Genomic DNA, 18,222 nt, shown 5'->3' with positions numbered 1-18,222 from the left:
CAATCAATTTAGGTTTCTTATCCTTGCCACTATTACTCGTGAGGTATTGGTAGTTTCCGTATCAACGATTGCTTTGGAATCTGTTTTTAGTATCGATGGACGTGTGCTTGATGCATATAGGAGTTCTTTGACTCCTAAGGTTGGTCAAGTACTTATTTGTGCTCAAGATTGGTTACATGGATTGGCACGTGGTGATCCGGATTTGATTGAGGATGATTTGGATGAGCTCGATAAATGTGATTTCGGTAATTATTTTATAGTTTTATTTGTCACTTAATTTATTAGATTTGTCAAATATTGCATATGTTTAAATATCAGTTTGCCATATTTTTTATTTTGCTTTTTAGATTTGACAAATATTGCATTAGAGACAATAGCTGAGTTTGAGCTTGAGTCAGACTAACGTGTTATTTCTATTGGCTATTTGCACTTTTTAGGTAATGTTATCATTAGGTATTATGCATATTTGCATTACATTTATAATTTATTTAGGTTATATTACCGCAATAATTTACATTAATTATATATTTACTTTTAACCTTTTTAGGGGCATGTTCTGCAAAATCGTTGAATTGGAGTTACAGGTCCATCTTTTGAAATTTAGTAATTTATGTTGTGGAACTTTGAGTTATGTAACTTTTAATCCAAAATCAAAATCATGAAGGATATCTCTTCTTTGTTTATTTATTGTATGAAGATTAATGTTAATTACTTTGTGATCATATTTAATTAATTGGCTTAAACTTACATAACTTTTAAAACGAATGTTTATTTATTGTATGAAGATTAATGTTTATTTATTATATGAAGATTAATATTATTAGTCATTTAAAAAAATAAATGGACCCAAAGGGCTACATATATATTTAGATATAATAGACCCAAAGTAGCCATTTGCAAAGGGCTACATAAAAAAGCCCAAGCTATACATAAAATATTCTAAGTCCAAGCCCAACTATTAGCCCACTTGAAATAATTTAAGCCCGATTGAAAAAAATCGATCAAAACTGACTAAATTGAGGTCGGTTTCGGTTGGCTAAAACTGACCCTTGTTTGATTCAATTTGGTTGATTAGAGAGCACTTTTTTTTTTTGGACAATTCTAGTGAACACCGAACTGAGAATCAACCAAACCGAATCGTAGTCACCCTTAATTTCAACTAATATACAATATTCATTAAAGGCTTGAGGTGTAAATTTACCATCATCATTAAGATGAATACTCTTGATTACATAATTAGGAAAATGTGCTTGCAAATGAATGATTTAGGCGAGTAATCATACAAATGCCAAATTGTAAGTTAATAATAAGTATACATGTGACCATCTAGCTGATCTATCAATTGAAATAATAAAATATCTAAATGATCGATTTGGTGGATGTATGGATCCATATGTGTCACCTAGAATACGTTTCAAAAACGTAAGGAATTCAATCTTAAGTTTAGCTGGTAATGGCCTTATAATTATTTTACCCCTAGAGCACTCAACACATGAGAATTCATCAAATTGAAAAATCTTTTGATTTTTCAATGGATGACCGCATGAATTTTCAATAATTTTTCACATATTATTGATTTGAGATAACCTAATTAGTTATGCCAAACATTAAAATCATTAGTAAACTTATGGTTTATTATAGCATGAATTTCAATAATTCTAATATTTGTGTAATACAATTCAGATGAATATCCGTATTTATCTTTAATAAATAAGATACATATATAGTAAGAAACTTGCAAGTTAACATAAGATAACATTAAATACACCACAAGAAAACAGATTTTTTCTGATAGAAAAAATGCCGTTGGAAATTTCCAACGGATTTGTAACAAAAAAATGTTGTTATTTTTTCCAATAGATTTTCGACGGATTTCCAACGGAAATATACCAACGAAATATTTCCGTTGAAAATCCGTCGGAAAATTTTTTAGCACAAAAAAAAAATTCTCCCACCAAATTTTTCGACGGAATTTCCAACGGATTTTCGTTGGAATTTTCCAACGAAAAATTATCTATTGGAAATCCGTCGGAAAGTTTAAAGACTTGAAAAATTTGAAAGCCCGTTAAAGTTTCCAACGAAATTTTTCGTTGGAAAATGCTGTTACCAACGAAAATTTTCCAATAGAACATTCCATTGGAAAATTTCATTGGAAATAGTAAAATTGCATTTTTTGTCTTCAAATATTTTAAACTTCTTATAAATTTTATTAATCCTTTATAAAAAAAATATTAATAAAAGTAAATATATATATGTATTGAAGTTTATAATATTTAAATGTTTAAATATGTTTTCATTTGCTTTTTTTTTTACATTTTGAAAACTTTATTGAATCATAAATTATAAATTAATAATTTCAAATTCATTAATTTTATAACATTAAAAAATTGATAAAAAGAACAAAATAAATTTTTTAATTTTATAAAAATACATGATAAGATAGAATAATAAATTAATCAAAAAATAATAAAAATAAATTAATTGCTCCAAATTCATTAATGTTATAAAATTAAAATGTTTATAAAAATTACATAATAAATTTTTAATTTTATAAAAATAGATGATAAAATCAAAAAATATATTAAACAAAAACTAATAATAGTTTAGAAACATACTAATATTAGTTAATATAAATTATAAGAAGACTTATATATATAATAAACTTATAATTAGTATAATATATTTAAAATATATTAGTTTATTATATGTATACAAATTATATATATATCTAACTACATATAAACCTGTATTAATATGAAATTAACTGTTATCTATTTTAAATTATATAATTTTATAAGTTTATATATATATATATATATATATATATATGAGATATTAAGTATCTTACATATATAATAATATATTATAATTATTACACCTATATTTTGTATGTTAGCTTATAATAAATTTTATTTATAAGATTACACTTAAAAACTTTATTAGTAATTATTAGTTTAATTTTTATAACATATTGTTTGCAATTAGTTATTAGTTATACAAACTTTCTAATATATAACATTATAACATATAATTTGTATCATTAATATGTATATAATAAAGTAATATAACATTATGCTTCACATTGATTATATTCATGTAAGATAATTCTAAATTGGAGTAAGTGCCTTATTCTTTACGATTAGTTTCATATTATAATTTTAATAATTGAATTGATGAGTACTATATAATATATAATCATATAAGGTATACAAAAATAATAATACTTGATGTATACTAATATTAGTTTTTTTTAAGTTGTATATTAATATTAATTAATATAAATTAAGAAGAATTGATAGTAAATTTAAATTAAATAATATACTATGTAATATAAATATATAACTTATATGTATTGATATTGAAGTAATTTACATTTAACAAATAATATACTTATTTAATAACTAATAAACAATATATATTATATAAACAACAAAATAATATTATATATTTGATAATATTAATTAATATATAATATATTATGTTTCCTTATAAATGTTATTTTATGTTATAATAAGTATATTAATACTAATAGTGCATTAAATAATATATACATATCATATATATATATATATCAACTGATTGTGATAAGAATCGAACTCAAACATTGAAAATAAAAATTCTAAAAATCTACCAACTTTACCAATAATTTTTATAAATAATTAACTATCTAATAAGAAACCCATATCAAATACTATATAACTAGGCCTACATGCCCAACTCTTTCCCCAAATCTTTTCCCAAATTTTCAATCTTTCCCGCCCTAGTCTCATCCCCTATGCCTTGCCGCCCCTTGCCCTGCCTTGCCTTTACTTCCTCCCTCTTCCTGGTCTCTCTCTGCTTATCTTTCCCTCCCTTAGATCTGCTCTCAATCAAATCAAAAGAAATCTAATTTTATGATTTAAGGAAAAAAGGCTTCTATTTGGGTCGTTGAAGGAGACGGGAGGCAAGGGAGGACACGAGGAAGAAGGGTCGAATGGCAGCACTGGAAACAACATTAATGACAACAATAACGACGATCGTAAACATGGGTATAGCCGAAGCATCAGCTATGGCGGGGACGAGAAGGGGATTTTTGAATATTTAAGGTGGGTGTATCATATAGGAGTCAACTTGATCGGCCACGAGTATTGCCATTTTCGCTTCCTTTTTATAAAGGGCAAATACGTTGAAATGTATAAAACAGGTCCTCACGAGAACCCCAACATTGTACATTACGTCACCTTTTTTTCTCTTTTGTTTTGAGTCTCATAAGTCTCATTATTTCCCTTTTTAAGTTGTATTTTCTGTGGTTTGGATATTTTAATTTGAAGTTTCTGCTATTTTTATTTATTAAAGAACAAGGTGTCTAACTGTTTGCATATATATTTTTTTATTTGCAGATTACTCCACGCAGAGGTAGACCCTCACTTGAAGCTTTGGCTTGTGTTGGAAACATTGCAAGAGCCATGGGACCTGCAATGGAGTCCCATGTCCGTTGTCTCCTTGATGTTATGTTTTCTGCTGGTCTTTCTCCTACTCTTGTTGAAGCACTTGAGCAAATAACTATGAGGTATGTGGGCAATCATGACTTTGTATTTAGATGCTTTTAGAGACTAATTGAGGGGTGTTAATTTCACAAATTCTTGGTTCTGTTTCAGCATTCCATCTTTGCTACCCACTATTCAAGATCGACTTCTTGATTCCATATCCTTGGTTCTTTCAAAGTCCCCATATTTTCAAGCAAGGCCAGCTGCTGCCTTGGTTCAAGGCACTGCTGCAAATATTCCTCAGCCAGTGTCTGAGCTTAGTGGTTCAGCCCTGGTTCAACTTGCTTTGCAGACTCTTGCTCGGTTTAATTTCAGGGTGTGTGTACCTCTATTATACTGGATGTATGATGAAAACTGTAATGGAGCACTAAATCTATTCTATGGTTTAGGGACATGAACTCCTTGAGTTTGCAAGAGAATCAGTTGTTGTGTATCTTGATGATGAGGATGGAGCCACACGAAAAGATGCTGCCTTATGCTGTTGCAAATTAGTTACAAATTCTTTTTCCGGTGTTGTGTGCATGCAATTTAGTTCCAGTCGGTCAAACCGAGCTGGAGGAAAATGAAGGCATCTTGTTGAGGAGGTTTGTTTGTTTGTTTTTTAATTATTAGTTATTAAGTGTTGTGATGAGATTAATGTATTGGATTTTACCTGTGTCAGAATCTTTCTGATGCATTATGCTTGCTCATAAATTGATATTGGGTTTCTGTAGCTTGTGGAGAAGATTCTCATTGCAGCTGTTGCAGATGCTGATGTTACTGTTCGCCATTCTATATTTTCCTCTCTCCATGGAAATAGAGGTTTCGATGACTTTTTAGCACAGGCTGATAGTTTAAGTGCAGTTTACGCTGCTTTAAATGATGAGGTGTGATTTTATCTAATTTTACATTATCGAGAAAATTTCTGTCATCTTTGTGTGCCTCTTTATTAATTGATTTTATATATGCCTATTAATTGCCTGATGGCTGCATGTCTAAGAAAATATTTGAACTACTGGATACTGAAATAATAAAAATTATAATGTTATCATCTAAATTACAAGATTTCACATTCTTGATAGTTGATAATATGATGCTGGGTGGACTGGAGCAATGCTTTTGTTTAAATTACAAATTAGAAAATTAGTAAGTGTATGAGTTTTCTTGTTCAAAGATGAATTATAGGGTTTGTCAGCTTTTTGCCTTTGATAAAAAAGACTTGATATTTACTTAGTGGTAAGTGTTGTCCAAATTAGGCATTGTATCTAATATTCAATGTCTTGCTTTGTCTTTTTCCCCTGATTATGGTTAAGCTACTCATGCCTTAACTATCTCACTATTGTGTCCCGTAAATGATATATTTTGTCAGTCATTAGAATTTTGATTTTTCTTTTTTGATGCAATTGTATTTATTGTTTTTGATTGCTGTAATTTCTAATGGTTTTTTGTTGTAGGAAAAAGACTTGAAAAATCATGAGAGAAGCTAAGATCTGAGAAGAGATGTTAGATCAGGAAGCTTCAGTTCGTCGAGCAAGGGCAGAAGCATCTCTTGCTGATGGTATCTAATGGGGCATTGGAGAAGACGCTATCGAAGAGCAGAGGTTTGTGTAACTTGTATTTTTAATCAGATTGAAATACCTTGAAACTGATAAAATTAGCTTAGATGCAACTTTGTATGGTTGTTTTGTTATTAACATTTTATGCTATACATATAATTCTGTTAACTAGGAATTTTTTTGTTGATTTTCTATGTGATATTATAACTATTTTGTTTTCTAAACAAAGAAAGACCTGAACTTTTCACTCAAAATTTCGATGAGTGCAAACATGAAATTGTTGTACTTCTTTGAGGATCTGCATCAATCTATCAGCAAGCAATTCGATAGATATCAAGAATTTGGTGACTTTCTTCCCGCTAGCAATTTAGTCTTATTGCTGATTCAAATGCCTTAGTGATGCATACGTGAAGAAATTAAGAATGCATCGTTGGAAATGCTTTTCCAACGCAATTTTGCATTGGAAGAGCATTTTTGATGGAATTTCTATTGAAAATTTCTAACGAAATTCCGTTGGAACTTAATTTCCTACGGAATTATTTCTAATTGAATTTTTCATGGGAAATGTTTTTTCAATAGAAAATTTCATTGGAAATTTTCAATGAAATTTTCTTTCTGAATTTTTTTTCCAACGGAATTTCAATATTTTTTTCATAAGAAAAGCATTTTCAACAGAAAATTCCATTGGAAATTCATTTCCTACGGAATTATTTCCAACGAAATTCCAATGGGATAGCCAACATAAATCATATTTTTTTTAACGGAAAGTATTATCGATGAAATTTTCAACGGATTTTTCTATTGAAAATTCGTCGAAAAAAAGTATTTCCAACGAAAATTAGCTTTTTTCTAGCAGAAAATTCCGTTGGAAATAGGTTTTTTTTTTTGTAGTGATATATAATTTACTATTAAAACATATAGTAAAAATATATCATTTAAATATAATGAGAATATATAAAAACATTTCATGATAAAATTATACAAAAACATACTAATAAATTATTTAAGAAATTTTATTCTTGTATATTTTAATCACCAAAAACATAATCAATTTCTTTTTTAAGGTAGATAGGAAAAAACATTTAAATGTGTTATATCAACTTGGTCATAGTTAAAATCATATTGAACAAATTTATTTTGATTTTTTTTTATTTTGTCTTTCAGTAATGCTTGATAAAGTTTAACAAAATGTTTTTACGTACAACAAGTACTTGACCAATGGTCTTTCATGCCACATCAATACAAATATTTTTTATATTTATTTTATTTTGTCCATTTTTATCTTTTTTTTTTTATATCTTTTCACTACTCATCTATTTCTAATGGATAAAAGTATTTATCTATTTTTGATGGGTCAAGGTATCTATCCGTCTATTTTTGGTGGGTAAAAGTATTCATTCATTTTTAGTGGGTAAATGTATCTATCTAACTTTGATGGGTAAAAGTATCTAATCACTTCTAGTGAATAAAGATATTATTATTATTATTATTATTAGAATAGTGATTAGTGTAACCACCATAATTGTAATAATTATGGAGACTTTTTTCACGTCCATGACTATGAATTATTAAATGATATTGCATTCACTTCAACGAATGGACAAGGTTTATGATTTTTTATTAATAGCTTGTTATTTTGCTCAACCACAAAAAGTCATGAAATCTAAAACAAAATATATTTTTAGATTATCCAAACTATAGTATTTTTTACTTGTTACAAAATAAATATCACACAAAATCAGATATCATATAAAGTCAATTTCATATGTTCAATTCAAAAATGTCTTATGCAAACTCTCATAATATCAAAGATATATTTACATATGTTAAGCAAGATTATAGTCGAAATTCAACAAATAAATCATATATTGAACAAATCATATTTCAATACCAAAATAAAGAGATCATATATAATTATATATATTTGCATGTTCAATCCGTTTAATAAATTAAAAAAAAATATGATACATATTACATAATAGCCAATTCATATTCTAATTTAATAAATCAAGACACAAAATATATTGCATATTACATAATAGCAAATTCACATTAAAGTTAATTTTTTAGGGATGAAAACATAAAAATATATCAAGTCACTTACTTTATTCGTTTAAATAAAAAAAAACAATTAATGAAATCTTTTTGAAGCTTGAAATAATTGAAACTTCGATTTTGAGATGCTCATGAAAACTAAATAATATAAAAACTTGAGAGATTAGAGAATCGCGCTGATAATGTGTTATGAAATATAAAGAGAAAGAACAATTATAAGAGAAAAATATTAATAAAGTAAGAAGAGCTTATTTGAGAGTATGTATTTACAAATGAAGTACGAAACATATTTATAAGCTAATAACCTCTCAAATCCTAATTTTAATCTAATGTAATCTATATCAAATCTAGATATACATAATCAAATAAAATTACATTTCTTGTGTCTAATATATTGGATTGTTTGACTAGATCTGAACTCTTAGTTCATACATAAATATTCTTAACACTATCTATATATTTTAATTATCAAAAAAGGTGGGCTATTTGCCAAGTTGGCTGGAAAGACAAGAAAGGGTTGCTATATAATTTATCACTTTTCACATTATTTTAATTAATAATTGGCATTAAAAACCTATGATAAAAGATTATTTTGGTAAAAATAGAAGTTTCTCACATAAAAAAAAAAGAAAAAGATAAATCCAACAATACCTTCTAGCCTCTCTCAACTAGTAAAAGGTTTTGGTCAATAAATTTTGGAAATACTTGGTTTAATGGAAAATGTCAAAGGACAAAAAAGGAAGAAGGTGAAGAAGAAACAAGTGCAAATTAAAAGTAAGGTGCTTTTTTTTTTTGTATGTATATGTACATTAAAAATATGCTTTAAAAAAACCCTAAACCATTTTGCTCATGAGATTGGATGAACAACCGTTTTGATTAAATGCACATGGATATTGGATTGCATTTAATATAAAGCCTCAATTATATCTTCCTGGTCAACGGACTGTGAAACATATCAAATCATGAACAGAGGAGATAAAATCTTCATTGGCAGATGAGCAATGATCTTGATTTACTTATGCAATACAGACCGGGTCAACCAAAAATTTCAATCTTCTTACGTTACAATGATGTGTATATAGTTAACCATGTTTAGGCAAGTTAATCAAGGTAGGATCCTTGAGGTTTACATGAGAGAATTTGTCATAATGCTAAAAGATGTCAAAAAACCAAAAGAATCGCTTTAACTATAAAATGTATACGTGGATCCCATGGCGAAATTCATTAACCTAATGTTGCAGATAGAAATGGCTCCATAGATAAAGCATTTTTGTTCAAATACCTGAGAGGAATCCTCTCACCTCCCAGGACAAGTGCATTATCTACATGTTCAGCCGGCTGATACACGTAATGGGGATGTCGCTCTCTGGCCCTTTCAGATTAGATTCCATTTTCCTTTTGAGATAGTTTAATTAGATTCTGTATATTCCTGATCAGATTCCCACTTTGCTTACACTTTCTTTCATTCTTTATGTTACTTTTATTTTTCTGTAATGACACTGATCCATGGAAAGCCTATCTTTTGTTTGCACCAAGCGCTTGAAATTTTAATGGCAATTACCTCCTTGAAGGAACCAAAGTACATAAATATACAGACTTGAAATGAAATTACAAATTGGTTCTCAGTTAAAAACGTAAACTCTGAATACGACTTGGGAATTGGATCATAAATGAAGTTTAATCATCTTAAATTTGCTGCCATTTCTCACGGCAACTTAGGCCTAATTAATTTAACCAGCAGCCTAAAAGGAATCAACTAGCTTAGAAAGGACAATATCCTGAAAATACAGTTCTAACCTTGTCTACTTTTTTTCTTATAAATGGTGGCATGATAATTGACAACGCCACTTCCCTATTACCAGTCCTCATTCCTAGCAATTTGCATTTGCATAACTCCAGAGAGAGAAGTAGATACCATGCTAGGTGTCTTTAGCCGTGAGATTGTCACGCCACCGGAGGAGCTGGTGGCTGCAGGAAACCGGAGTCCATCCCCAAGAACCACCGCCTTGGCTTTGCTCAAACGTTTCATCAAGTGTAACCTCTCTTCGGTTTCCATACAAATTGGTGACCAAGTTAACTTGGCTTACTCTCGCCAGAATGAGTCTCTTCTACAGCCAAGGTAAGATACAACATCAACTCATACAACAAACGCAAAAAATCATAAACAGTATAAATTAATTAGTTCCCTCAAACATAAAAATGACTGCATGAATTTTGATCGTTGTGGTCAGATTCATCATTCACGATAAATTAATAAAAATGTTTTTGATCACCTTGGAGGGATTATAATGGGTGCAGATCACTTGGAGTCAAAGATGATATATTCTGCTTGTTTCAAGGGATGCTTGATAACTTAGGTAGCCTAAGACAAGAATATGGTCTAGCCAAGTCTGCGGATGGGGTGATGTTGGTGATTGAAGCTTACAAAGCGTTGCGTGACCGAGCCCCTTATCCTCCGAGCCATGTGATTGGCCACCTTGCTGGCAATTTTGCGTTTGTAGTATTTGACAAGACCACATCCACTTTGTTCGCGGCTTCTGTAAGTTATTTTGGTAATTGGTATATAAATGCCTGGTGAAAACTAGTAGGTTTGCTCGCATGTTGCCTCAATTACTGACTCATCCGTCTGTTTAACATGGTTAATAATTCGACAGGATCGGTCTGGCGGGGTTCCCCTTTACTGGGGTGTTACTGCTGACGGATTTGTGGCATTTTCTGATGATGCAGAGATGCTCAAAGGTGCATGTGGCATGTCACTTGCTTCTTTTCCTAAGGGTATAACCATTTTCCCCCTTTCTGGTGTTTTAACGCTACAATAGATTATCTACCCCAGATGCCACAATAGTTCCGCTCTTTTTTGAAATTCCTTATTAGAGAATAGCCAATTGTCCACAAAACCCTCAGAAAATGATTGCTAAGTTTCGTTAATAATTACACTTGTGTCGCAATTTTTGATAGTTTAGAAAAAGCTATTTATTTAACAGTAATGACATTATTGTTTGATACGGATGCTTCCAATGGTCTACAGGGTGCTTCTTCTCAACTGCAGTAGGCGGGTTAATAAGCTATGAGAATCCGAAGAACAAGATCACTGCCATTCCTGCAGCTGAGGAAGAGGTATGGGATGCAACATTCAAGGTAACAAATTTGGCATTTGCTATTTAATTGAGTCTTTAAACTTACCAGATAAACAACATTGCTAGTTGACACTTTTGGAGTGGAGTAAGCAACTTAATTAACTGACCCATAAGATTTTATGAACAAGAATCACCCTCAAGATGTCCTGCCTGCCTATGGTTCAACTTAAACCTATCTAGGTCTAGCCATGTAGGATAGGAACATAAGGAACTTGCCAAATCAAGGTCCAGATAGAGCAACTTTTCAGTTCCATATTGTTTTAACTACTTAAATTATGAGAAGGTTGTAATTAATTTTTCAGGTGGAAGGAACAGCGGTTCTCGCAGCCAGAGAGTAAAAATTAAGTCCCCGTGTTGCAGAGGTGGCAGGGGATCAAAGCCGGGGGGGTGCCAGGGAGACGTACTTCAACCGTTTGAAATTGTTAATTTGGGTTTAGCGTCTGAATGTCACTGTAAACGGTTTGAGTGAGAACTTTCAATTGCAGCCTTATCAAATTAGTAACTTACAATCTCATAATAAAGCATGTCATGACTTATTGACTTGTCCATCCATGAAATGCTCTACTTCTTTCTCTTTGAGGAAGATGAAAGATAATCGCCTTTTCTTTCATTAATAAAATGTGGAGATCAATTCCAACTTCGCCATTCTTTCTACATTTGCACTGCTTGCTGCTTTCTTGTCCTAATTTTTAACCAAACACAGGAGACAAATGTATTCACAGCTTCTGGAAAAGGAAAGAAAGGAACTAATCTTTCCAAACACATAGAAACGGCTATCAATTTGACTTAAAATTTTGCGGTCCATTCATGGAAAGGAAAAAAATGGATTCAAATACATAAACAGATTGGATCAATGGAAACACGAAAATGGATTAATTGCATTTGGCACCTTACAATGCAATTACATTACAAAGAATGTGATTGCAAGGTAAAATAATATTGTAACGTTTGATGTATTAAGGAAAGTATGATTAAAATATCGATAATATAACATTACACCGTTTGCTTTACAAACACTTTATTAAAAATATAATATTAATTTTTAAAATTACTTCTATGCATTAAAATGTAAGTTTAATAAACTTATATTTTTTATTGTAAATATTTATATGATATTATCTCTTAAATAAATTTTTCAATAAATAACCAAGTATCGAGCAAATCTATTTTAATATTAATTAGAACATAACTTTTTATTTGTTAGTAATTTTGAAAATTTTAAAATATATTGTTATTATTATTTTGAAATATTCCTAAAACATCAAAAATGGAAATAATTCTTTTTAGAAAAAATAAAAAAATAAAAAACCAAAGGATTTTTTTTTAAAAAAAATTGACAGTAAAAAGAAATAATTTTTATAGTTTTAAAAAATTATGAGCATAAAAAATAATATCTTCTATTTTTAAAAAAATTCTAAATATATTTTTTATTTTATGGATTTTAAATCTTTTATAATTTCTTAAAAATAAAAATTATTTCTATTTTTCATGGTTCTAGAATTTTTGGATAATTAAAAATTATTTTTGGTTTCTTTCACTTTTTAGAATTTTTAAAAATTAAAAAATTATTTTTATGTTTGTCAAAATTCATAGATTTTTTTCAAAANTTTGTCAAAATTCATAGATTTTTTTTCAAAAATTTGAAAATATTTTATAATTTTTTAAATTTTTTTAAAATGATAAAAATTAAGTTTTAAAATTTTATTTATTAAAAAAAGTGATAATATCAAAATCAACATTGCAAACTAAGTTGTAATATAAGATTACATTGATTTTTTAATGCAATTACTTTATAGTTATTGATAGTAATGTGATTACGTTGTAATCGTTTATTACGTTCATTTATTTCAAAATAAATATTGTAATATAATTTAATTTGATATATTTCAAAGAAATTATGACATCTTACATTAGTACATCATAATAAAATTATAGAAGAATTGATAAATTTAGAAGAGAAATGATTGAGTTGAAATTTAGTTGGTAGTTGTACAAAAAGTACTTTCACGATGAACATCAAATAAGCTTCACCACGTTAGCTTAGTGGGTAAAGTGGAATCTTCATTTCGCTATAATTATGAAATATATTTTGATTATTCCATTCTCAAATTAATGAAAAGAAAGTAAATTTATTACATTATCAGTACATTAGCCTCTTGGACTAAAAATTAGTTGGAGGAGAAGTGCTCGGATTGGCCCAAGTGTACTACAACCAGTGGAGCTACGTCGTCGTTTTCGTAAACTCATAAACTTAAAAAGGGCCTTTTTAGCAGCGGCCCGATCCCTAAAACCCCTCCACAGCAACCCTGGCACTGGCAACAAACGGGTACCTCTCCACCCGCTTCCTTCCGACTGGCTCTCTCGCCTTTGCTTGCTTCTAGCCCTACCTCGCTTCCCCCTTCTCAACATGAAGCTCGTCAGGTCAGTTTTTGTTTCTCTCTTCCCTCTTAACTATTTGAGAGGAAAATCTATTTTCTCCTCTTTGTGTTTGATAGTTGATGTGGGAAAAATGTTTTGGATTTTCATTTAATGGTATTGATTTGAAACACAATGAGCAGGTTTTTGATGAAGTTGAACAACGAGACGGTGTCGATTGAGCTCAAGAACGGAACCGTTGTTCACGGCACCATCACAGGTTCCTCTCTTTCCCATCTCTGCTTCTTTTTCCCCAACATTTAGGGTTTTGCTAAACCCTAGCCCTCCGTTTAGCCAAGTTATAAGAGCTTAAGGGCCATTTCCTAAAGATTTCTTGTAATTGTTATATAGTTATTAGGGTTTATTGTTTTATCGGTTTCTTTGTTTCTCGTTTATCCCTAAAATGAGTTATGCCAACTATATTCATAATTCCCACCCCAAATGTGTATTCACTCGGTAACCTTCTGGTTAAATTCTTAATTTTAAAATTGATGATGCATTGCACGATATTACTTGTTATTACCTTTTAAGATAAACTGGTTTTGGACTTAGTGTGCTGTTTGACTGTGAAACATTTCTGAAAGGCAGCTTACACAATCGTTCAATTATTCATTTTATTGAACAATTGCATATATAATATCTTATTTTGAATTAGTTCCTCATGCTAGATCAGCTAAGGTTATTTGTGAACCTGTTTTTATGTTGTAAACCAATTAGTATGCCTGCAATTTCTATTCATCTTGTTATTATTGGATGACTTTGTGTGCCTTCAATAAAGAAAATGGTTATTCTCATTGAGTTCTTGTTTTCTACCCTGTGGTTTGCCGAGTAATGGAAGGGTTATATGAAACCAAATTCTTCTTGGACATTTACACCCTGTCTATTTGTATTACGTTGCATTGATTGATTTATGCTTGCTTTCCTAGTTCAATGAACAAGTGGATTGGGAAATTTGTTCTGTTTGGGGGAGGGGGTGAGTGATTAGCTTCTTACCAATTACCACCTCATAATCTCATATTAGGAATCTACTTTTGCCTTTTACGTTATGAGAACGGTATAGTTACTGTTCTTTCTGTTAATAATGACGCAAACTCTGAACTCAGATCTCCATCTGTGAAAGATACAAAGGTTTTTTTTTCTAAACTGATCACCACTTAAGGCACTTTAAGCTCATGATGGTTTCTATAGGTGGAGATATAGTGATGTTATCTCACAAAGAGGAAACATTAATTTCAAAGAGCACATACATGGATAGACAGACACATAGACATGTTTGCCTATTTTAGCTTGAACTTTTGGTCTAGGTCCCCTTTTATAACACATGTGGCAGTAACAGACTTAGTTGTCTACTTTGCTGGAGTGCTTGGTCACTTGTGTGTGCTATGTCTCTCATTCTTTCGTATATCTTAAATTTTATCATCAAAAGTTTGTCTACATGTTTCGAAGCTTCTTTACATGTTTGACACATGTATATTAGAGTTTAAGGTTGACTAAATAGACTTTGGGTGATTTTTTTTGAGTCAAGATACACATGTTGGCATGCAACTTTCTGACTGATTGATTTGCTGGTTTGTTTTAGGTGTGGATATCAGTATGAACACGCATCTGAAAACAGTGAAACTTACATTGAAGGGAAAAAATCCAGTGAGCTTGGATCACCTTAGTGTGAGGGGTAACAATATTCGCTACTATATCCTACCTGATAGCTTAAATCTTGAGACATTGCTGGTTGAAGAGACACCTAGGGTGAAACCCAAGAAGCCAACAGCTGGTATGCCATTTTCCTATTTGAATGTCCTACTTATATAAGCTTGTTTTCATGAAGTATTGTTGGTATTTATCTTTCAAATGCTTTTCCAAATTCAGGGAGGCCTTTGGGACGCGGTCGGGGTCGTGGGCGTGGACGTGGACGTGGTCGAGGCCGTTAAATATGTTGCCCACCTTTCAAATTTTTGGGACAGCTGGATGCGTAGACACCTTTGTTGTAGGGAGAATTGGCCGTTGATGCTAATGGATATTAAAGTTGTATTGGTATTTTACTTTTCTGTGTGATTATTATCCTTTGTTTGGGTGGCTTAATCGTGAATTCTGGGATTACAACCATCGGATAACTTGATCTAAAGCTGATAGCTGAGCATATGATCTATTCCTTTGTCCACTTGTTGCTTTTGAAAAAAAGAAATAGTAAAAATAGGAACGCGGACATGGATTGTCATAAACCTAGTCTTGAAGTTGAGCCTGCTACTTAGATGATTGATAGTGTTAGTACTCTTATGATATTGTCGTAATCCTAGTCTCTCAGGTTTTGTTCTATCCATCAGGTCCAAGTGAACAGGGAAAAAAAATCAAGGCTATATCGGTTAATCAGGAAATTGGCTTACGGAAGCTAATTTTTCTTATTTTCTGGTGTTTATGAATATGGTCAAAGGAAAAGATCTTGCTAGTCAACTGAAAATCAAGGCAAAAAGTATGGAAATTGTATGCCCTTTTTTCAAACCGAAAGACGATGTCTTTGGCTAAGCATAATCAACCCAACCCGTTCAGAGTGAAAACCCACTAATCCAAACCTTCTACCATCCAATACTCGTCACTAGCTCCATAATCTCCATGTCCTCTTTCAATCTTCTTTCCGACCACACGTCTCCCCCTTTTCCATAATTGTAATGTAAGTTATCTATCCCAACCTCAAGCCATACCAGATTAGAACCTCCATAATCACCTTCCTTTATCCACCTCCATGGCATGTGATAAATTTTAATGAAGAATACGTGTGTGTGATTTCAGAGTTAAAGGATGAAGTTAAGGCTGGAGGATGAAATTGTCTGTTGAATTTGAGGAGAATTTATTGTGTCCAAAATTGTGCTTTGAGTGCAGGAGCTGATCTTGACAATCCTGGACTGACAGATTTTGATTGGGATATTTTGGTTTTCCTAAGCTTTGTGAACATTTTTGATAGATGTATGCTGCTTGTTATCAGTGGGAATTGGGCATATGATTAGTTGTTCTCTTTCCTGATTGGAAGATTAACAAATTTATTTGATTTCTCGTATCAAAACTATTTGTTTTAATAGTATTAATTTTTTAAAATAAAAATATTTTATTTCCCGAGTGAAACCCAGGGAATGCCCCTTCATATCACTTTGTTTTTTGTCTTCTTTTATTTAATAAACTTGATCGAAAATTTTTTAAATTTCAGGTTGTTTTTACTAGCGGCTAACTGGCGCGTTTTGAATCAATATTTCCAATAATCCCCTAATTTTGAATCTTGACCGTTCATCGGGGACAACTTTGTTTAGTGGGTCCCACATGGTTCCTTAGCCCCTTTCCTTCATTGACAATTTGACATGGAGCAAACTAAAAGTTATAGAGGACTGGCAATAGCAAAGCCAAATTAATCAAATCAGAACAGCAGCCAAGTCGGAAGAGAAAGGAAAATGGGAAAATCAACGGCTATGAAGCAAGCGGCGGTGGTTTTCGGGGCGCTAGCGTTTGGGTGGCTGGCCATAGAGATGGCATTTAAGCCTATCCTGGACAAGGCTCGTGCCGCCATGGACAAGTCCGACCCGGATCGCGATCCCGACGATATCGCCGTGCGCAACAACGCTTCTGATCGCGAAAGCGACGATGTAGTGAAGGGGGAGGATGAATCTCCTTGTAGGAGGCCTACTTCTTATGCTGATGCCGTCGCCAAGAACTCACCACTGGCATAATCCTAACAGTAAGGTGCAGCTTAGGAACAAGATCTTTGGGGTTTTGTCGAAGTAATTAAAGTACCTTTGGATGTTTTAGGATTAGTGAAATTATTAATGTGATCGTAGACGTATTTTCAATTTCGAATTGCTTGCTTCTACTTTTTGCTTAAAGATATTTTTAAGTTATAGTATGTTAGTATTTGATTCCTGCTTTTTCTGCCACTACTGTATTTTTTTATTTTGTCTAAATCTTATGGATTGTTTTCTTTTATTTTTGAAAAATTAGATAGAAACATCAAATTTTTGAATTTCAAATTTTCAGGTATATACTTGTTTTTCAAACTCGTGTTAAATCTAAATATAAAATATTCATATTTTACAAATATTCGAAAATATTCAATTAAAGAGTACTCATTACCATTCTTATTTTAGATAATCGATAACAACAGGTGTCTTGTTCGGTTGTTGTGTGTTTTTCTTTTTAAAATCCATTTTGAATAACATGTTCCCAGAGATAAAGGAAAGTTGATATATAGTTTGGTTCTGACTCCAAATTCTTCATATATATAAATTCATATTAGGCTTTATTAGATAGAAAGCAGGGGCAGAGCCTCCTAATGGAATGGGGATCATGGCCTCCCAAAATTTAAAATTTTTTTTACATATTAAATAATTTTTTAATTTTTTATAATTTTTTTTAATAGAACCTCTAAAATAAATTTTTATTTAATAATTAATATAAATAAAAAATAATAAAATGATTTTGTATGTTTGACTTAATTTTTAAGTATTTTCAATTTATGTTATTATTATTATTATTATTATTTATTTTTATTCTATTTACTCATATGTTTAATTGTAT

At 30.9% G+C, this 18,222-nt stretch overlaps 3 protein-coding genes and 1 long non-coding RNA gene across 5 annotated transcripts; all 4 read left to right on the top strand.

Moving 5' to 3' along the window:
* On the top strand, nt 3,698–6,246 carry LOC18613384. Its single transcript, XR_001927714.1, has 6 exons — nt 3,698–4,085; nt 4,380–4,549; nt 4,638–4,842; nt 4,916–5,110; nt 5,240–5,392; nt 5,960–6,246. It is a non-coding gene; the product is annotated as an uncharacterized LOC18613384 (long non-coding RNA).
* Nucleotides 9,981–11,801, top strand: LOC18613383 (stem-specific protein TSJT1). Of its 2 annotated transcripts, none has more exons than XM_018120428.1 (5): nt 9,981–10,235; nt 10,415–10,655; nt 10,771–10,891; nt 11,145–11,233; nt 11,556–11,801. In XM_018120428.1, exons 1-5 carry the CDS (start codon nt 10,033–10,035, stop codon nt 11,589–11,591), a joined length of 690 nt encoding a protein of 229 aa, XP_017975917.1. In that variant the 5' UTR covers nt 9,981–10,032; the 3' UTR covers nt 11,592–11,801. The 2 variants fall into 2 exon arrangements, with proteins under 2 accessions (XP_017975917.1, XP_007050652.2); XM_007050590.2 differs by having other exon boundaries at nt 11,145–11,254.
* Nucleotides 13,520–15,887, top strand: LOC18613382 (small nuclear ribonucleoprotein Sm D1). The gene is made up of 4 exons (XM_007050589.2): nt 13,520–13,674; nt 13,812–13,888; nt 15,248–15,439; nt 15,535–15,887. Exons 1-4 carry the CDS (start codon nt 13,661–13,663, stop codon nt 15,594–15,596), a joined length of 345 nt encoding a protein of 114 aa, XP_007050651.2. The 5' UTR covers nt 13,520–13,660; the 3' UTR covers nt 15,597–15,887.
* On the top strand, nt 17,018–17,582 carry LOC18613381 (outer envelope membrane protein 7). The gene has a single exon (XM_018120052.1). The coding sequence runs from the start codon at nt 17,103–17,105 to the stop codon at nt 17,376–17,378; it is 276 nt and encodes a 91-aa protein (XP_017975541.1). The 5' UTR covers nt 17,018–17,102; the 3' UTR covers nt 17,379–17,582.

This window comes from Theobroma cacao, chromosome 1 (genome assembly GCF_000208745.1).
Source record: "Theobroma cacao cultivar B97-61/B2 chromosome 1, Criollo_cocoa_genome_V2, whole genome shotgun sequence".
In the NCBI taxonomy this organism is placed as follows: Eukaryota; Viridiplantae; Streptophyta; class Magnoliopsida; order Malvales; family Malvaceae; genus Theobroma; species Theobroma cacao.
This window is presented reverse-complemented; position numbering and strand designations above follow the sequence as displayed.